Source organism: Schistocerca americana, chromosome 9 (assembly GCF_021461395.2).
Source record: "Schistocerca americana isolate TAMUIC-IGC-003095 chromosome 9, iqSchAmer2.1, whole genome shotgun sequence".
Classification (NCBI taxonomy): Eukaryota; Metazoa; Arthropoda; class Insecta; order Orthoptera; family Acrididae; genus Schistocerca; species Schistocerca americana.
In genome coordinates, this window is record NC_060127.1 from 95,927,955 (window position 1) to 95,950,493 (window position 22,539).

At 38.9% G+C, this 22,539-nt stretch overlaps 1 protein-coding gene across 6 annotated transcripts in view; it reads right to left on the bottom strand.

The window, feature by feature from the left end:
* LOC124551354 (echinoderm microtubule-associated protein-like 2) overlaps positions 1–22,539 on the bottom strand; it is a 666,787-nt gene that overhangs the window by 46,172 nt on the left and 598,076 nt on the right. For 4 of the 6 annotated variants that reach the window (XM_047126385.1, XM_047126388.1, XM_047126384.1 and 1 more), the window contains 6 exons: positions 20,881–21,030; positions 19,208–19,280; positions 13,968–14,021; positions 11,962–12,063; positions 8,361–8,456; positions 2,574–2,811 (listed from right to left, as the gene is read on the bottom strand). In XM_047126385.1, coding sequence (XP_046982341.1) covers positions 2,574–2,811; positions 8,361–8,456; positions 11,962–12,063; positions 13,968–14,021; positions 19,208–19,280; positions 20,881–21,030 — 713 coding nt within the window. The remainder of the gene's footprint in view (positions 1–2,573; positions 2,812–8,360; positions 8,457–11,961; positions 12,064–13,967; positions 14,022–19,207; positions 19,281–20,880; positions 21,031–22,539) is intronic. The other 2 variants (XM_047126387.1, XM_047126389.1) reach the window with 1 other exon arrangement.

The following is a 22,539-nucleotide window of genomic DNA, read 5'->3' on the forward strand; positions in this document are numbered from 1 at the left end:
CCCAGGGACGTATCCTAGCCCAAGAGATGGAAAACGAGCGGGACACCATTGCAACGACGAAAAAGCCGGCTAAAGGTCTCAATACACAACGGATACAGTGCACCATGTAAGGCGCCCTTCCCCAATTGGCTTGCTCTTCGGAATAATTTAGAAAGATGGAGGTCAAACCCAAGAGGGGACTATCACATAAGGCCGAAACATTTGAGACTCCTTTTAGTCGCCTCTTACGACAGGCAGGAATATCGCGGGCCTATTCTAACCCCCGAACCCGCAGGGGGCTTACATTTTTAATCAAAACCTGATTTTCATTCGAAAAATTTTGATAGCCAGCCCTGGCTAGCTTGAAACTCATGGTCTAATTCTTTGGGCATAAAAGTTTTAAAGTTTTCTGGGTGTGGTACTGTGTCATATTGTATAAAACTACTGCTGCTGGAGAAAAACAACATTTTGGCCATGGTTGCAGCTAGAGCGCACCAGTAGACCCAGAAGAAGGTTACTTCAACCGTGGCCGAACCGTTGGTTTTTCTCCTGCAACAGTAGTTTTATACATTATGATGCAGTACCACACCCAGAAAACTTTTATGCTGACTGACTGGCTGTGGAAGCCTATGCAATTCTAATTCTTTGGCTTAAGCTAGTGCTTTGAGTTGGCACATTTTACTGGTCACTGCACATCCATAATGTTGCTTCTCATCTTTATAATCACGGAGCCCTTTTTTGAGGTCCATATGATTTGCTTTTTGGCTCAAAAATGCCTGACGATTACTGTTCATTTCTTTAATCCACAATTTGTTTTTTTGCCCGTCACGAATACAACCCTCTCTCACATCACACTTTCTTCCCACTATCCAGTTTCTGCTTCTTCAATAATTTTAAGTTTTTCTTTAGTCATGTATGAGTGATAACGTGAGCTTGTAACCATAATTAACAATTTAACATGCAGTTAATACTTTACTTCTAATACACTACTGATACATCACAGGCTGCAGCAATGCTATAGTATAATGGGATCTAGTTTTGGAGTCAGGGCAGTACCAACATTATTGCAATTAAGTTTTTCATCATTAAATTTTGGAAAAAGTATGTGTGGATTGTTTGCACATATGTGGTAATTAAGTAGAAGGGAAGCAACTACTTCTGCATCTTCTTTTTTTACCATGTATTTACCTTTTATGTTCTATTAGTAGTAAAATATTTATTTCATTACAAAAATATTTCAACAAGGAAATACTTATTTACTTCCATAAACACTGAGTCATCCTTACATTAGACAACCATTCACAGTTAGTTTCACTTTACCATGAACACTTACTGTACAATGTGGCCAACACAAACTTTCAAACTTTTATCTAATTATTCAGATAATTTGTAAAAGGAACAGCTCTCTGTTTTCTTTTAAACTGGTAGCAATTCACAATTTATCACTTTATATTCCAGTCTGTCAAGATGCTGTATAGAGTTAATCTCTCTTTTTGAACAGTTTGTATGTGGTACTTACATTTTTACTTATAAAAAATAAAGATGTTTTGGTTTGTTATGTCTTGACTGTACCAAAAGAACCCCCTGCCCCCATTCACCTTAAGCAAATGCAGGAAATTATGGAAACCCTACATCAGAGTTCGGAACCATTTTTTTCCCAGTGAGGAGTCCAGCATCATACCACACTGTCAGCTTGTTCAGTGATTCTTAAAGAGCACTCTTAAAGATGTGTGGTTACTCATTTCACACAATATTCTTACCATTCACTTGTGATGAACAAATAATTTATTTGCTTTGGGTGCCTTTGCATCAGAAGATACTTCCCTAACAGAACAGTCAGTGAAAATATGCAAAAGAAGCCAACATCCTTGTCTAAACGCTTCTGTTCTCTTCTCTATGAAGTAACTATCAACATTTCACTTCCACATAAGATTACATTACAGACAAATATCTTCATAAAAAGTTCCGAATATTTTAAGTTCGAGAACAACAAATTTCTCTTTTACAGAAAAGCTTTTCTTGCAGCTGCAGTCTGCCCTTTTTAAGTTATTTTGCTACCAAAAGTATGCTACTTTCATTACCTAATTTCTTAATCTAATTCCATCAGCATCACCTGATTCAATTTGACTATAGACTATTATCTTTGTCTTCTTCTGTCAATGTTTATCTTATAATCTCTTTTCAAACTGCTACCTATTCCTTTCAACTAATCCTGCAGGCCCTTTGCCACTTATTACAAAATTATGATGTCACTGGTAAACCTTGAGGTTTTAACTTCTTCTCTCTGAACTTAAATGTCCTTTCCAGACTTCTTAGTTGCCTTGACACTTTGCTAGTGCACAGACTATCATAGAGATGACCTAGAATCTCATCTCACATCCTTTTGAACTACTGTTTCCTTTCATGTCCTTAAGAGTCTTATTACTGTAGTCTGGTTTCTGTGTAAGTTGTAAGTAACTTTTCACTCCCTGTAATTTATTCCTGCTGCCTTCAGAATTTCAAAGTGTGCACAAGTAAGTGCTATGAATGTGAATAAACAGTGACTAGACGGAAGGAGAACTGTGACCAAGCAATGGATGCAAGTGTATACTAACCTCTTCCCCAAACAATGACGTTCCCATTAGAGTCTCCAGAGACGACATCGCCCTGGCCGGTGAAAGCGAGGCAAGTGACGTACTTTGGTTTATCCCTGTTCTCGAAGATACCCATCCGTTTGTAGAGGGTTCCACCAGCGTCGAGTGTCCAGAAGTTGATATGTGACTTGCCGCATGTGACAATGCTGTTCTTGTCCAGGGGGTGGAACTCTGCTGCGACAACCGTGTCTGCAGAACACTGTCCATGACAACCACATTCGGTTAGTACACAACAATTTTACACATACTTAGTGAGGTATGAAACATTCTACCACAAGCACAGATACATACACATTCCCCAGAAATTGGTCAGTAGGCTGCCTGCACAACCGATATATTGGTATACATGCTGGGGGTATACATGTGGATGTGAAGGGCTGAGCAGAGAGAGAGGAAAGGAGGGGGTGAGGGTGGGGAGATGGATAGTGAGGGGTGGAAGAGCAGATGGACAGCATGTGAAGGAGGAGGAGATGGACAGAGAAGATGGGGAGGAGATGTGTGCAAAATATGTTCCCTACATACACATGGACAAAGCTGTGGGTAAATAGCTACTATAGAAATAAAAAAATAAAACTGAATGAGTCAATGCAGAGAAATGGCTTATCTATAGTCTAGATATAATTTCTAGAATGAGTCTTCCCCTCAGCAGTGGACTGTGCACCAGTTTGTAACTTCATGGCACATTAAAACTGTGAGCTGGACAAGGACTCGAGCCCAGACCTCTTCTTTCACAGTCATGTGCTTCCAGACAACAATCCAGGCATGACATGCCCTCACAGCATTACTTCCACCTGTAGCTCAGGGAATAAGGTCAGGATGATGAAAGGCAAAGTTCTAGGTTCAAGTTCCGATCAGGAACACTGTTTTAATCTGTCAGCATGTTTGAGAAATAAAACTGCCAAGTTGTAAGGAGCTAAAATGGCAGGACAGTACTTTCCTTTAGGAGGCAAAATTCCAAGCAGCACTGACTTAAAAGGAGATAGTTTAGGGATAAAGGAGTCAATGCACTGAATAGCTGTGTGTGTGTGAAGCTAGCAGAGTTTTCATTCTCTTTTGTGATCCTGACAGTGACTCACTTCAGCTATTCAGTGACTGGTCTCCGTTGCTCCAAACGTATTTACATTCTGCCAGAATAACTAAAATGTAGAAAATACTGTATGGAGCTTTCAGAACTCTTCTGTTATAACGTAAATGCCAAGGTGAAATACAGAAGAATATAATATGCACAACTAGGATACAATCCGATACATACATATATTTCATGTTCATATTCTCTCTCTCTTCAATCTTTATATTGACTTCAATTCACACAATTATTTCTCTGTTTTGATTATTTTTCAGAGATCTCTTATTTAAAACTTCTACTGAGTAACTGCAAAAACAAAAATAATGTCAATCAATTAAAAGTTATGTATGGAACAGGGTATTTTTCATATTACTAAAATCTCAATATTTTCATAAAAAGAAGTCAGTTTTCTAAAAGTCTGATATACTGAAAGAGTTAAAACATTAGTAAACATCTGAATTTTTGTGTGTAAAATTTAAAGGAATCATTAAATTAGAAGAAATAAAACAAGAACACAAAAACTTTGTAATTTCATCAGTAAAAAGGAGAAATTAATCAAAATTATGACTAATTAAAAAGGTCAAGTTATCTGTAATAAGAAATCTGTTATGAAATAAGATGAATTTTAAAAATCCAACTATGTCATAAGTTGTAACGAAGAAGAAAATTTAAATTCATTGTCAATGCCGTAAAGATTAAATGGCTGCAACTGTGTGACTCTGTTCAGGGCAGTATTTGGTTGGCAGTACTTCATGATTTTACATAGTACATAGATGATGCAGTTCAGATGGTAATTTATATTCGAGTCTGAGTTGGTGTCTGGAAACATGTTAACTATCTCTTGCTTCTGAAAAAAATAAAGGAAAAGTTATGCAAAGACAGTTTTGAATTACCTGTTTCAAAGTTAAGAACAGTACATCTTTGTGTTCTAACAATAGCCATTTCATTGCTTATGGTGATGTATTTTGGTGGCTGAGAGTAACCAATTAGTTGCGAGATTGAGAGAGACAGACGAACAAGGAGGTGTTGGATAGAGTAAAAGGTCGAAGACTGCACAGGAGAGAACCCTAGGGTATACATAATAGTCTGGGAATGTCATATGCTATGAACAGGGTGCTAAGGAGGTTAGGACAGCAACAGAAAGTGACCGTTGGTGATGTGAGTAGGACGTTAGGAAGAGACAATCTCATTTCAGATGTGGACTTATCTTTGACCACCAACTCTGGCTGATGTCTGCCTTCAGCCTCACAGTAAGGGGGTCTCTCTCAATCGGAGATCTCAGCAACTGACCAGTCCTTCGCAAACTTCTCTTCTTCGCTCCCTTGGGAAGGAGCTAGCAGCCTGAGAAGTAGGAATAGTCTCTTCTACTTTTAACTGTGTCTATTGGCTGTACTTAGCAACACTGATCAGCCTTTGTGTCTGATTGTAGTTTTACAATTTTCCAAAGTGGATTTTCCTCTTGATACAATCATGCACTCACAAAGATAGAAAGTGTGACTCCTTGACTGGATGCCACCAAACATACCCCAGTCTATCCGTGCTGTCAGATATATTGATTAAAATTTCATTCTTCAGTGAGCATATTTTCAGGAGGGAAACAGTCACTCCTACAGATGAAGAAGGGTACATAGCTACTGTGTGTCTACCATCAACAGACCTTTTCATAGAGCACATCACATACACTTATCACCATCTTTTGGACTTTGAGAAAGGTCATATCATTGGTATGAGGTATATGGTAGCATCACAGCAAAAGATCACACAGTTTCGGCACACTGTGGTAAGAAAAACAAGCATAAGTCCTCCACAACAAACATAAGACTGATTGACGTTCTGATGAATCGACTGATGACAACAACCAAAATCTGTGCATCTATGTCTACGTACTTTTTCTGCAAGTCGCCTCACAGTGCATGGCAGAGCGTGCCTTGAATCACCACTCGACATTTCCTTTCCTGTTCCACTTATGAGTGGAGTGAGGGAAAACGGCTGTATACGTGGCTCCGTACAAGCTCTAACTTCTCTCATCTTGCTGCTGCAGTTCTTATGCACAGCTCATGTTGATGGCAGTAGAATCATTCTGCAGTCAGCTGCAAATGCTGGTTCTCAAATTTTTCTCAATAGCTTTTCACAAAAAGAATGTCTTCCCTCTAGGGATTCCCACTGGAGTAAATAAAGCATCTCCATAATGCTAGTGTATTGGTCAAACCTACCAGAAACAAATCTAAAAGCAAACCTCTGAACTGCTTCGATGTAGTCCTTTAATGCAGTCTGGTGGGCATCCTGAACACCCTAGCAATACTCAATAATGTGTCACACCAACTATCTATACATGGTCTCCTTTACAGATGAGCTACCTATTCTCCTAATAAACTGAAGCTGATCATTTGACTTCCCTACTTTGATCCTTGCATGCTCATTCCATTTCATATTGCCTTCCAACATTATGCCTAGATATTTAATCGACGGGACTATGTAAAGCAGCACACCAAGAAACAGTACCTTAACATTACAGGATTGTTTTCCTTTCTCATTTGCATTAACTTACATTTTTCTACATTTAGAGCAAGCAACCTTACACAAAACCAAAGAGCAGTTCTAAGTTATCCTGTATCCCCTTACGAGAATACAGAGGCAGAGGTTACATGAACTGTCAGGAACAGGTTACTGGAAGCTGTGTCAAGATCTTGAGTTGTCTTGCATTGTTTATGACTGACACTGTAACACAAAGAGTTGCATGGTATATGCCCAGAGTCAACTGGGACAATCTGTGATGTTCAGCAATGAGTCTTGCTTCAGTTTGTGACAGTCAGATCAACTTCAGTGTGTGCATATACAATATTGTGAAAGGTCAGAGGAAGTGACTGTGGGTGGTGTGTTTAAGTCTCCAACTTCTGGAATGATGGAATGGGGAACTGTTGGATATGGCAGCAAGACTGATTTGGTAATCGTTGAAAGAAGGCTGAATGCTCACCAGCATGTTCAGTTAAACACCTTTTTATGTGTGTGTGTGGTACAGACTTAAAAAACGCAAAATTGAGGAAAATGTTAAAACTCCCAAAATACATGCAGAAACTTATGTAACTGGCATATATGATTAAAAATTGTAACCCTCTCCATAGATTGTATAAAATTTGGATCAGTGAAGGAAATTAAATGTACAATACAATATTTATACACTAATTTATTGTAATGAATTTCATCAGTTCTTTAAAAAATCACAGATTTTTAACAGCAAGTAAATACTCGTAAAACTGAAACTGGTATCTGGATGCGAGGTAATTGAGCGATTTTCCAACATGCTATAATTTTTGAGAGATTTCTCCTTTGTGTTTAGAAAAAAGCAAAAATTGTCGAACATGGTGAATTAAACTGAAAAGTGTGAAGTACGGTGAAAGGCATTTAAATCCAATGTGGAGTGTGTGGTTTCCTTCTCCTTGGAGAAAGAAATGTGAAAAAATGAGTTTACTTTCCCGATTGACATTACAAGCTTATTAGATGAATTTCTGTATTGTAAAATTTAAATTTAGAAGAAAGCTCAGGCACTACAGTTTCACTTCATACCTTCTACCACTGCTGCCAATCTTTACAATCTACAGGGTGTGATGCAAAGAACAATTATACACGCAACAGGAATAGAAAGTGTTGCCACCAAACATACCTCAGTATATCAATACCTGTGCGATGCATTGATTAAAATTTCATTCTTAAGTGAGCCTGTTTTCAGTGGGAAACAGTTGCTTCTACAGACGATGAAGGATACATAATAGCTATTGCATGTATACCATCAACAGAACTTTTCATATCAAGATTGCAACTGTATCGTGCCAGATATGAAAAAGAAAATCTTTGAAATGTGCTATCATAAAAACCATAGTTCAATACCTGTACCACATGATCTTTAAATGCGAACACGATCTGCACGAAAAGCATATTTTCAGCGCTTCACAAAATGATTTCACCCCTGACTGCACTCCTGTCATTGAAGGGCCAATGCCCCTCTCCACACATCCAGCAGGCAAGCTCAGTTTGTGTGTGATGTGGTAGGTGCACTGGCTGTTGGGCGACTTAACATGTCGCCAGCTGGTAAGATCTCACTAGCCGGAAATGGCCAATGTTACCGTGACTCAGTGTTTGAATTTGAAAGATTGACAATCAATACTGTTCCTGAATACAGTACATCAGAATATATTCAAGACAAGACTGAACTATGAAAGGCACAAGAAAGGTGGTAGCTGGGCTATTCTCAGAAACTGAGGAGTTTAGGAGAGAAATTGTACAACCGTGAGCTGCAGCACTGTTAACGCCTGTGGCTGAAAGTACTAGAGAGGTATTAGTGAGGATCAAGATATTTGTGAGAGAGCTTCAGCCAGAAATCCCTCTGCAAGTAATTTCCACTCACACGTCCAGGTTGCTGAACTCAGCATTTATGACCCCCAATTCGTCTCTCTCCCTATTCTCCATCACCTCCACTATGGGTATTAAAACAAACAGGGCACCTGTGTCAGCTGTGATTCATCAGTGCCTTTTTTTCTCACAAATACAGTGAGTATTTTATGAAGGATCTTGTCTTGCTATGTTACTTCCACCATGATCAACACTTGGCATCATTTACAACACTTCATTCCACAATTACTATTCATAATGAACACTGTTCTGAAAACTGGCTTGAAAATCCTCACCTTGGTCTCTGTGATCCTGTGGCTCTTCTGCCAGTCCCAGATGGAGATGTTGTGGTCAGGGGCTTCATCCACTGCACACAGCAGGGTCCCTCCATCCTGTAAAAACACAGTACACACACTCAGTGCATCTCTGAACAGTGCATAAATGAGGGCACAAAAAATACCCTTTAACTGAGTAACTGCACACCCAACATATAGTGCCACTGCCTAGACAAACTACCAAGAGTTCAATGGATTAAAATAAATGCAGTAAATAATTCCAACCTTTGGTATATATCTGTGTCAGCTATTCTTTTTTTGGTTCCTTGTGGTCATGTATTTATGCTGAAGTATTAGACAGTTTAGTGTCATTTACCATTGCCTCTTTAATTATGTAATTCCAAACTTCAAGTTATTTGCTTCTGTTTACTAAGATGTATGGAACAGGTGAAATACCCTCCAACTCCAAGAAGAATATAGTAATTTCTGTTCAAAAGAGGGCAAGTGCCAACAGGCATGAATATTACCTAACCATCAGCAAAATAAGACACGGGTGTAAAATAACAATGCAAATTAGTTACAGAGAAATGAAAAAACTGGTAGAAGCTGCCCTTGAAGAAAATCAGTTTGGGTTCCAGAGACGTACTCATTACATGCAAGACAGATCTGACTGTATGACTTATCTTAGAATATATGTTGAAGAAAGGCAAGCCAATGTTTATAACATTTGTAGATTTAGAGGAAGATTTTGACAATGTTGACTGGAACACACTATTTGAAATTCTGAAGATAGCAGGTATGAAATATAGAGTGCAAAAAGTTACCTACAATATCCACGGAAACCAGACTGCAGTTGTAAGAAAGAGTAAGAATGTGAAAGGGAACGAGTTGTTAAGAAGAGAATGTGACAGGGTTGTAGTCTTTCACAATGTTATTTGATCTGTACATTGAGCAAGCAGTGAAAGAAACCAAGGAGAAATCTGGAAAGCAAATTACATAATGAAATGAAAACTTTGACATTTGCCAGTGACATGGCAATGCTGTCAAAGATGGCAAAGGACTTGGGCAGCAGATAATGTCTTGAAAATAGCTTACAAGGGGAATGTAATTGAATGTCAGACAACAGTAACCAATTTTAGTTGAATTAAATCTGGTAGTACTGACAGAATTAAGTCCTACACGCAGAGGAAAAGGGGGCCAAACTCAACCAATTAGAAATTTTAGAAATTAAAAAACTGATATGTTTATCTCGACACCTACTATTCATCCAGCAAACCTCTCGTTTAGGTGAGATCACAACCCCAGGATAGAAGCAAAACTTTGGGCCCCAGTCCATCATAGTTAAAAACATCTTAGCTGATGTATATCTTTAGTCTGGTCATTGTAGTGTAATTGGTGAATGTGTAATAGTGTATGTAATTTGGTAAAAATGGTCATTGACATAATTCTACTTTAAGCTACCTTAAAGAAGTTGAGATGGTTATCTTTGCCTTGTCATCATGTTTATCTGTGCACCGTCATCTTTGGGAATCAGTAATGTACTTGAAAATGCGCTTATAACCTGAAACCCTGGTTGTGCAATAACATTAAAAAATTGTGATACAAGGCTAAAAACAGTATTTATTTAGTTATATATTTTAAATTTCAGAAGGAGTATTTTTTGATACTTTCATGTAACTGAATTTTATGAAAGTTGTTTTTTGAACATACTGCTGCACTTTTTCTCTTTAACTGTTTGCCCCTATATTTTCTTCTACATTTAAGAAATGATTATTAAAAACATTTGCTACCTGTGATGACTTGTTTGTAGCCCTTCCATTTATTTATTTATCCATCTTTAAGCATTTACATGCAATCGATGTCGTCATGAGTAATGTACAATTTAAATATTAAGAAATATAACTATTGTGAGGTATCACACAAAGCTAAAGTATACATTTTAAAAGAACATACATAATAAATGAATACACTTGATACATAACTAAAGTGTGCATTTTAAAGAATGGCATAATAAAAGAAAACATTTCATACATAAGGATTTCTCCACGTTTAACACTTGAATGTTAATTTAGTAATAATGTTATCCTATTTTTTGCCCAGTTGTCCTGCCTCTAGATTCGCTACATTTCACATGGCTTTAAGTCTGTTGTTGGAATTACTGATTTCTGACAATGTTCATGTGTCCTGATTTTTTAATAACTTTCGTTATTAATTTTAGGTAGTTTTTGTAGTGTGCAACAACTACAGGATATCTACTTGTTCTTGCCAATGGATACATTTCTCTCTTTCTTTCACAAGATACTTTAATCTCTCTAGTGCTCCATGGTCTTTTACATGGCTCTTTAATGGCCTTTCTGATTAGCTTATGTGGAAAGCTATTTTCAAATAATGATATGAATTTATCATGGGCAAGATTAAATTTAACATCAGCATTTGGTTCATTACAAATTTCCTCCCACTCCTCTTGTAAACCATTTATAAAAACATTGTCATGGAATCAGTAATTATTATAATTGATTCCTACTGAGGAGTATAAATAGTGTAAGGTATTATCTTGGTTATTCTAATTAACTCTGCATCAGGACCAAAGTGAGCATTTGTTACTGTGTGTACAGTTATTTTCTTGATTTGAGCTTTATTGTCTATTACGGTCCTATTGGCTTTATCCACTTGTGTTGGAAAGTTAATTACAAAGGGTAAAAAAGTTTAGGCGAAAGAAAGAAAGGAATGATACATAATTTCTGAAGATATAAATAAAACACAAAATAATTGAAGGTATGTAGAAGTTGAGTAATATCTCAAATGTCTTGTAAAAGGAAAATACATCTCCAGTTTACGATGTAGCAACAAACTAGAAAAAAATTATCTCTGGTTGTTGCTACAGCAACGAAATGGAATAACAATCTAATACTGTTGATTTTGGGTAAGCAAGAAAATTATATTAGTACCTGGATACTAATAATAAACATTCCCAACAAGAACCTGAGACTGCAGAGATAATAGATATAGCACAACTATATATTTAGATATGTGGCTACATGAAATATGGTGCTCACAGTATATGAGCACATGGTCACATAACAATGAAGTGTACACAGCAGCTTTCAGATCCTACAGCAAGCACCTCAGTGGATAAATTTCATTATTACATATGCTGTATTTAGTAATGAAAAATCAAGAACATAAAGATTCAGAGGAAAATCTTCAGGAAATATGTGAACAACTTTAAGAAACAGAAGAAGTTTTGTATAAGGTGTGTTCGTAAAATAATTGTGTTTTGAGAACAAGAGTGTGCACCTCTTGCAAAACAGTTGGGTGTCTGCGATACAAATTCACTTCTTGTATTGCATCTCTCTCGGCTGTTGTGTTCAGAATAACTGGGCGGCCATTGGTTCATATATTCTATTCAGGAGAATATTTGATTCTTAGAAGCATCTACATTGGAAAAACAAGACACTTCAATATGTAATGACTGTCCTGTAGAATAAAACAAGACATTTTGAACTGCTCGGCACAAAAATCTTGCACCGATCCACATGAATCCCAGCCACATTTGAAAATTCTTGTATTTAACAACAAATACAAACTCTTTTTGTGATTACTGTATTGGTAAATTACTCACTGCTTTGGAGAATGTCAGGCAGCAGATGGAGCGCTCAAACTCGCCTATGCCAATCACTGCGACAGTGGCCAGGCTCACCGAATTCCAGATCCGGATGTGAGGCTGTGTGGGGAAAAGCTTCCATCAGTTAAACAAATACATTATTTTATTCTACCAGATTTTGGATGATAAGGGGATGTGGAGATGTAATTAAGGTTAAGAGAGATAAGTGGCTGTCAGGTGTGGCTGTTTTTTTTTGTTACCTAACTCTGTACATAATATGAAACAGAGCTCCAAACTAAGAATAAGAAAATAATTATTTCAATAGTTTATAGCCAACCATTTTAAGGTACTTTGTAACACAGAAATAAAAAAAATTCACATTAATATTAAATATGTTTTAACCGCAGCTATCACATGTTTTTCTTATGTTCACACACTGCTTTACATACAGTCACGATGTGTATCTTTCATAAAAATCTACAAACTGAATTACTATTCTCATAATTTATATCTTGACATGTTATTTGTGTGTGTTACCGAAACGGTAAAAATAACATTAGATATTTATTTAACATAAAGCTCTTAGAAGTACCTGTTAATTGCATAGTCAGAAGTAATTTTTTAAAAATTAATTTAGTTGATTTCCTTAACACAAAGTCAGTTGCCCCATCACACAGACCAGACCTCCTTAGCTTACATAATAAATGTTAAAATTTTTATGAACACACATTGAGTGGTTTGATTTTAATATAAATTATAGTTAATTTTTTTATTAATTTGAGTGCACATGTAGTTCCTCACACCTCCAGATAAATATGTTATTACTCAATAATATGAAAATATTGTAGAATTGTTCAGTTAACTTATGCCAGTGATGAAAGTGCGTGAGTCCTGCTGTGTTATTTGACAGACAAAGAACAATGCCAGCTTAAACTCAGATTTGCTATCAAGAACTTTCTCTCCAATGGTGATACATCCATATAATTAATTACACAGTCTCTTAAAATAAATAAAACACCTAACATATGGGGAACATCACTAGTGCACTGTGTACCTGTACAATTTTGTTTCTTGGGTTTAAAAATACCTTGGACAAAAGGCCAGCACCCGAAACAAACACCTGAAGCAACACTGGTGTGACACAAATAAAATAAAAAATATAAATAGAGAACTCCTGAATTTTTAGTTTTCAGAAAATTCATTAGATGAAGAATCAAGCAGGATCAAAACTACAGGAGCCGCAGGGAAAAAAAAAATATTTTTCCATTGGTGACAGTTTTATGGGCATTAGGCCATGGTCTACGGCATGTTTCTGTCCTTAATGTTTGACCTCTAACTACAGTAGACATCATCAGAAGACATTAACACCAAGATAACTTTTGAATGTATAATTCTTTAGCAAGTATTGACTACCAAAATTTTTGTCTTGTTAAGTAAGTTTACCTCTTAAAATTAATGAGCTATGTCTTTATAGTTTCGGATGATGTCTCCTGTATTTGTAAATGAGATGTTATGCACAGAAACATGCTTTATACTATGCCTAATGCCCATAAAACAAAGATACAAATACCATTGGTGAAAGCCTGCTGTGTTTGAGCAAACACTATCCTTACGTTTAGAAAAATGCGAGGTGCAGGAAAGAAACCTGGAAGTGATATAAATTCTCTTCTGTCAGATGCATCTAAAAAACAAGAGATAATTAACTACAAATTATAAGAAAGTGATGTACATCATTGATATCAGTAGAAATTCTTCCCCTCCCCCCCTCCCCCCTCCCTTCCTTCCCAGCCCTCACTCCTCCGAAAACAAAACTGCTTGATTAACAGAGACACAGTGGAGTAGGAGCAATACATTAAAAGCGAGAAAGATTTCCATAAAGCCCAGTCATTCCTTAAGATGTAAGGTGAACAGCCAGAACTAGTAACACAAAATTTCAGGGAAGAGACACAGAACAGCCAAGGCAGTAGAAGGAAGACACATAAGACAGGACAGGGCATTCCTCAGGCAGTAACATACTGACGTACCCACATCTCCGCCTCTGGAGCATTTCTGTCAGGCGGTGGATTCAGTCTCCAGGACTATAGCATAACAACAGAGAGAAAACTCCTTTCATTGTCATAACTCTTACTTCACAGCTTTCATACTCCATTCTGCTTGCACGTACATACATACATACATACATATATCTAAAAACAAAGACGATGTGACTTACCAAACGAAAGCACTGGGACGTCGATAGACACACAAACAAACAAATATACACACAAAATTCTAGCTTTCGCAACCAACGGTTGCTTTGTCAGGAAAGAGGGAAGGAGAGGGAAAGATGAAAGGATGTGGGTTTTAAAGGAGAGGGTAAGGAGTCATTCCAATCCCGGGAGCGGAAAGACTTACCTTAGGGGGAAAAAAGGACGGGTATACACTCGCGCACACACACACATATCCATCCACACATATACAGACACAAGCAGACATATTAAAAGGCAAAGAGTTTGGGTCTCTGCCCAAACTCTTTGCCTTTTAATATGTCTGCTTGTGTCTGTATATGTGTGGATGGATATGTGTGTGTTTGTGTGTGTGTTTGTGTTTGTGTGTGTGTGTGTGTGTGTGTGTGTGTGTGTGTGTGTGTGTGTGTGTGTGTGTGTGTGTGCGCGCACGCGCGCGCGCGAGTGTATACCCGTCCTTTTTTCCCCCTAAGGTAAGTCTTTCCGCTCCCGGGATTGGAATGACTCCTTACCCTCTCCTTTAAAACCCACATCCTTTCGTCTTTCCCTCTCCTTCCCTCTTTCCTGACAAAGCAACCGCTGGTTGCGAAAGCTAGAATTTTGTGTGTATATTTGTTTGTTTGTGTGTCTATCGACGTGCCAGTGCTTTTGTTTGGTAAGTCACATCGTCTTTGTTTTTAGATATATTTTTCTCATGTGGAATGTTTCCCTCTATTATATACATACATACATACATACATTTATTCATTTATTTCCATTTCCAAACATTTTGACAGCATAATCCACATCCTCCAATACAAACAATGAATTTTTATGTTAAAATATACAACTAAAATAGACCACTATAATGGGATTAAAGATATATGAGGGGATGTCTTTTCAGAAATTCTGCAAAACATAGATGCCCTGAAAGAATTTGCACACTGCAGCTGCCTGTGTACCGAGTTTTAACTTCCTGGCAGATTAAATCTGTTTGCCAGACTGGGAGAAGAAAGTGGATTAGGAAATCAGATCTCTTACAAATTATATTTAAATAAAAAACTATCAGTGAAATGGAGAGGAGAAAGTACCAACTGGATAGAACTAGGAAAAGGACTAAGAAAAGACTCCTGTGTCTCCTACCTTTGTAGAAAATATGACTAATCACTGCCCAGTAGATGACAAAGGTGTAAAAACAGGAGGAAGAAGAATGTAGTGTTTGACATTTGCAGATGACATGGTCCTTCTAGCAACAGGTGAAAAAAAGTTCAGGATATAGTGGATACCATTTAAGCTAACTGCATGATTAAAGGAATAAAAATCTGCATGGAGGACGCAAAAGAGGAAGTAAAAGATTGTAGATAATGCTCAATGGAGAAATATTAGAACATGTGCAAAACAAGATACAAACCAATGAAGAGTAGCACAGAAATTAAAAACAAGATAGCAAAGGAGAATTTTTTGCAGCAATATGTATGGCGTGTCCTGCTGTAGTGCTGAAATATGGGCAATGAGGAAGGAAGGCAGAGAAAGGCTGGAGGACGCAAAAGAGGAAGTAAAAGATTGTAGATAATGCTCAATGGAGAAATATTAGAACATGTGCAAAACAAGATACAAACCAATGAAGAGTAGCACAGAAATTAAAAACAAGATAGCAAAGGAGAATTTTTTGCAGCAATATGTATGGCGTGTCCTGCTGTAGTGCTGAAATATGGGCAATGAGGAAGGAAGGCAGAGAAAGGCTGGAGGCTTTTGAGGTGTGGACACGGCAGAGGATGGAAAAGATAAGATGGATGAGAAGAATGAAAAATAAGTAGGTACTGAGAAGAGAAGAAGAGCAAAAATGATTAATGAATGTGATAAAAAGAAAGAAAAGAAATGAACAGGGCATACATTAAGAAAGAAGGAGGAGGAGGAGGAGGAGGAGGAGGAGGTGGTGGTGGTGGTGGTGGTGGTGGTGCCACCTGACTGGGAATTGAACCCATAACCTTTGCCTTCACAGGCAAATGCTCTTACTGACTGAGGTACCTGGGCAAGATTCATAACCTGTCCTCACAGTTTCACTTCTACGAGTATCTCAGCTCCCACCTTCCAGGAGTGCTGGTCCTACATGATATACAAAAGAACTTCTGTGAATTTTGGAGGGCAGGAGAGGAGACAAAAACAAAAGTAAAGCTCTGATGACAGGTTATGAGTAATGCCTAGATAACTCATTTGGGTAGAGTATTTACCTGTGAAAGGTAAAGGGTCCAGGTTTGAGTCTCTGTCTGGCACACACTTTTAATTTGCCACAAAATTTCATTGTTTAACTTGTTCCATCTGAAAAAAGTATAAATACAACACGTTTAAGTAACAATCAGCTGTGTAATCTTTGTGTACGCCAGCATTTTCCTTTACATGTTGAATTCATGAATTGTTTAATTGCATTAAACTTAACTTCTTGTTCTGATGGCTGCCAATGAGTCACATCAACTAACATGTAATTGCACAGAAAATATAACTCACTACCATGTATTGTTATTGTGTTTTTGATGAATGAGAAAGGTTGGTTCTTATTCTAATTTAGAAAGTACTGATAATAGAACATATCATACAAGCTTACCTAATGTGGGCTGTTAATCTGAACATATCCGCTCTTAATGTAGACCGCCAAAATTGGAGGATATTTAGATCTGACTTATTTGTACAAATAACTACACACATTTTTATGATTTATTGCTTCACAAATACTGAAAAATTACTAGTGTGTTCCTAGATAGTACTGGGTATCTTATGTCAAGAACAGCTTTGGATGTGACTGTGAGCCAATGACTGTCACAATATACTTGATAAGGAATTGACACAAAAGAAAGTCCAAGGAAAGTTATTTACTACAGAACACATATATTGCTAGTCACTTAAACTGGAACTCCTGTAACAAAAGTTAAATGTGAGCGATATGGTAGTTATTAGCATTTCAACACAACCACATGAAGTAAAGCAATGCTATCTGCATTCTTTATTTAAGAAAATATGTAGATGGCTTCTAACACCCGACTCACTATTTAAAATGGTGTTCATGGGTAGATTGTACCAAGAAGGAGAAATGTGTATGAGGAGCAGTCAAATGAAATCTAAACACCCATTGCAACAGGTCCGTGGAATGGTTCCATTCGAAAGTAATCACCACATATGTTAAAACATTTACCTACTGGAAGGTGAGAATCAATTCCTGTTTTGTAGAGCACAGTTGGCTACTAATGGATCGACAGCCGCACTCACTCTTACACTTGCTTGTCTAACTAAAACTGACATCCATACACATCTTTCTTCACGTCACCAAATATGTGAAATATCACATACCACAGTGAAAGATCTGGACTGTATGGAGGGAGTTGCTGTGTTTCCCAAACAAATCACTGAAGCATAGCCTTCGTCCAATCAGCAGCGTGGAGGCGGGCATTTTCACGCAACACCGCCTGACACCATTCCGACAGAAAATCATCAAGCCACTAGTGCAAATACTCCACATCTCCCCTGCCAAAAGAACCAAAGCTATTCACACAAGAACCAGTAAGATTACGATGACCTCCTTCGACTGCAGAGACCCTGTTATGTTTGAGTTCCTTGTGCATGGAACCACTATCAATGCGCAGTGCTATGAAGACTCCTTACAGAGACAGCAATGCACTGTAAAGTCAAAATGCCCACGAATGCCGTCAGAGGGAATCATCATGTTGCAAGATATAGCCCCCCCCCTCCCACTGCTCTGCCAATCAGGCGAAGGCTATGCTACAGCAGCTTGGATGGGGAATGCTGCAACACCCTCTGCACAGCCTGGAAGTTTTATGGTGTAATTGTCACATCTTTGGCGATCTAAAGAAAAACGTGTGTTGACATTAGTTTCAGACGGACAAGGAAGTGCTGGAGTGGGTGCAGTTGTGGCTCTGTCAACAACCAACCACCCACATTCTATGAAACAGCCATTGATCATCTCATCTCTAAGTGGAATAAATGTAGTAATACCTATGGTGATTACTTTCGAATGGAACCATTCCACAGTCCTCTTCCGATTGCTGTTTGTTTTCATTTGATTGCCCCCTTATACCAGCACGTCTTTGAAAGAGCCGAGATTGTGGCCTAGCAAGATTATGATTTATTTCCACTACATTCCTGCCTGCATTGATCATGATCACAGAACCATAATTTGAAAAGGAAATCAGTGGGCTCTTGAAGACCATATTCTGTTTTTTGCAGGGTCTTAAGAAGTCTCATGTGAATAGTGCATCAAAGGACAGACATACTGTTCACTCATCTGTGCAGCTGTGTAATTCACCAAGAGTTACGAAATGTGCTTGTCTGTAGCCAGACAAGTCATCACATAGACTGTGCAGCGATAGCTGGAGCACCACGGACTGTCAAAATGGTAACCGCTGTCGCAGTTTTCTCTGACATGGCAACAGAGAAAGGGCACTGACAGTTTTACACCCAACAACAGTAGTTGTCACATCATCGGTTCGTGTATGTGGTATTACTCAGTATTCAGTAATGACTCTGGAGCACACCACTATCACTGCATCTCTCTGTTCACACATCAGGGGAAGCTGCAACAATGGCTGCCTTACCAACAGTCAACGTTGTAGCATTGTCCGTGTGGCTTTGATGTTTGTCATGTGTTGACTTCATGGTGTTGCACTTTCGATGCCCATCAGTGCAACTAACACACACACACACACACACACACACACACACACACACACACACAAACTGTTCTGCTGGACACGTATATAACAGAACAGATGCCACACACATTTCTGTGATAGCATGACAGCTCCACGACATTTGCTTTAGTGCGGATACACTACTATCATTGATTTGTGTGTGTGTGTGTGTGTGTGTGTGTGTGTGTGTGTGTGTGTGTAAGTAAATTGGACACATCCATTCATACATACCATGTTAACTATAGTTTAATGGCAGCAATGCTGATATCCATTAAACACTATTTTCAGCACCAGTCTACATACTTATACAGAGCATAGAAAACTACAAATGAGTACCATCTTCTTAAAACATTTACTCACCCTGCCTTCTCGGCGGTCGTGCCCAGCTGTCTGACCTGTTGCTACCAGCAACTTGTTTGGATGGACACACAGGCTGAAAAGAAAAATTTAAGTGTTGTGGGCATATATTAAGGGGACATGCAAACTTTTGGACAATCTTTTGTCCTGTCAGCAGAAAACAGTCTGGCAGTGGGGGAGAGGAGGAACAGATGGAGTCAGAGAGAGAGAGAGAGAGAGAGAGAGAGAGAGAGAGAGAGAGAGAGAGAGAGAGATTGGGAACAAAATGTTTGCTGAAACTTCCTGGGGACACTAGGTGCCCCTTAGTATTTGCTACCTATGGGACAATGAGATTTCACTGCACTAGCAGGGTATACTAACCAGGTGTGCTGCATAAGACCTTCCCTACAAAACTTATAGGGTAATTTTAAGAAAAAAACCTTAAGAATGAGTGCTTGTGTATGTGGAACAAGATATTTTAGAAGCAAATCAGGAACTTCAATTTTGGTGAGCCACCCCTTTTTGTATGGAGTAGACGAATGAATTATAGGCAAAACACAAGGCATACCCATGCCACATGCCTACCACTCATCTGGGGCATAAGCAAGTAGAAAGGGACATCTACTGTGACTGGAAAGCGCCAGCAAACTTTTGCCTCTAACGAAATTTGTTCCCTGTGATGTGCTGTATCCGAGGGAAAAATGACTGTCTATATGCCTCCGTATGAGCTCTAATTTCTCGTATGTTCGTGGTTCTTACGCAAAATGTATGTTGGGAGGAAAGAATCTTTCTGCAGTCAGCTTCAAATATAATTCTCTAAATTTTCTCAATAGTATTCATCAAAACGAACATCGCCTTCCCTCCAGGGATTCCCTAAAACTTGTGTCTTGTTTGAACCTACCAGTAACAACCCTAGCACGCCACCTCTGATTTGCTTCAATGTCTTTACAACAATTCTCACATAATTGTTCCATTTCATATCACTTTTCAACGTAACATCCAGATATTTAAGCGACGTGAATGTATCGAGCAGGACACTGCTAATGCTGTATCCAAAAAATTATGGATTTCTTTTTCCTGCTCACCCACATTAACTTAGACTCTCAACAATGGAAAATCCAGTATGGAATAATGAATAATGACAATATTATGCAAAGGACAGACTGCTACTCAACCCAGAGTGGATATTCTGAGACACAGAGAAGCATACCAAAAAACTATTAAACAAGTGAGCCTTTTTGTCTGACACACACGCACATGTGCGTGCAACCATTGTCTCTGCTCACCGAGGCCAGAATGCATGTGAGATGCGCTAGCGCGCGCACGCTTGTGTGTGTGTGTGTGTGTGTGTGTGTGTGTGTGTGTGTGTGTGTGTGTGTGTGTGTGTGTGTGTGTGTTCTACTTTAGAAGAAGGCCTTTTGGCTAACAGCTCACATATTTAGCAGTAAGCAGATTGCAGGAGTTGTCCAGAAATGAAGAGACCTGTACGGTATAGACTAGTATAGAGAGTTGCATCTAAACAATGTTCACAGTGAAGATGACAATAATAACCAGAAGTTTCATTCTGGAAAAACAACAACAATGACAACAACAACCAAGAAACAAATTTCCTTCTGGAAGCACCAACCTGCTTATGGTATGTTAAAGGACAACAGTAGGTCTCTACAAAGTTCTTGCAGCCCGGCGACAGCACTCACCTCTTGACGTCGTCAGTGTGTCCCAGGTAGTGCCGCTGGCTCTGCTCCTCCACGTTGTGCAGCACCACCACTGCTGCCACGAAGTACACCATCTCACCAGTTGGCAACAGCTGCAGGTTGTGGCGACAGTCCCGCCCTCGGTAGCCGTACCTGTTGTTCGTCAAGGACTTCCCCACACTTTGTTTTAGCAGTCGTAACAAGGAGGAGGTAACAATGAGAAAAATACTGAGTAACCAACAAAGGTAAACATATCCCATCTTCTTTCCGGCATGCATCAGGGGTAGTATTACATGCTTAGAAAAAAAAACAAAAAGGTACGGCCAAACTTTCACGAAACATTCCTCACACACAAAGAAAGAAAATATATTATGTGGATATGTGTCCGGAAATGCTTACTTTCCATGTTAGAGCTCATTTTATTACTTCTCTTCAAATCACATTAATCATGGAATGGAAACACACAGCAACAGAACGTACCAGCGTGACTTCAAACACTTTGTTACAGGAAATGTTCAAAATGTCCTCCGATAGCAAGGATACATGCATCCACCCTCTGTCGCATGGAATCCCTGATGCAGCCCTAGAGAATGGCGTATTGTATCACAGCCGTCCACAATACGAGCACAAAGAGTCTCTACTTTTGGTACCGGGGTTGCGTAGACAAGAGCTTTCAAATGCCCCCATAAGTGAAAGTCAAGAGGGTTGTGATCAGGAGAGCCTGGAGGCCATGGAATTGGTACGCCTCTATCAATCCATCAGTCACTGAATCTGTTGTTGAGAAGCGTACGAACACTTCGACTGAAATGTGCAGCAGCTCCATCGTGCATGAACCGCATGTTGTGTCGTACTTGTAAAGGCACATGTTCTAGCAGCGCAGGTAGAGTATCCCGTAAGAAATCATGATAATGTGCTCCATTGAGTGTAGGTGGAAGAACATGGGGCCCAATCAAGACATCACCAACAATGCCTGCCCAAACGTTCACAGAAAATCTGTGTTGATGACGTGATTGCACAATTGCGTGCGGATTCTCGTCAGCCCACACATGTTTATTGTGAAAATTTACAATTTGATCACGTTGGAATGAAGCCTCATCTGTAAAGAGAACATTTGCACTGAAATGAGGATTGACACATTGTTGGATGAATTGCCTCGTCCATTGCAGGTGTCCTCGTCGTTCTAGGTCTTCCCCAGTCGCGAGTCATAGGCTGGAATGTTCCGTGCTCCCTAAGATGCCGATCAATTGCTTCGAACGTCTTCCTGTCGGGACACCTTCGTCCTGGAAATCTGTCTCGATACAAATGTACTGAGCCACGGCTATTGCCCCATGCTAATCCATACATCAAATGGGCATCTGCCAACTCCGCATTTGTAAACATTGCACTGACTGTAAAACCACGTTCGTGATGAACACTAACCTGTTGATGGTATGTACTGATGTGCTTGATGCTAGTACTATAGAGCAATGAGTCGCATGTCAACACAAGCACCGAAGTCAACATTACCTTCCTTCAATTGGGCCAACTGGTGGTGAATCGAGGAAGTACAGTGCAGTACATACTGACGAAACTACAATGAGCTCTAACACGGAAATTAAGCATTTCCGCACACATGTCCACATAACATCTTTTCTTTATTTGTGTGTGAGGAATGTTTCCTGA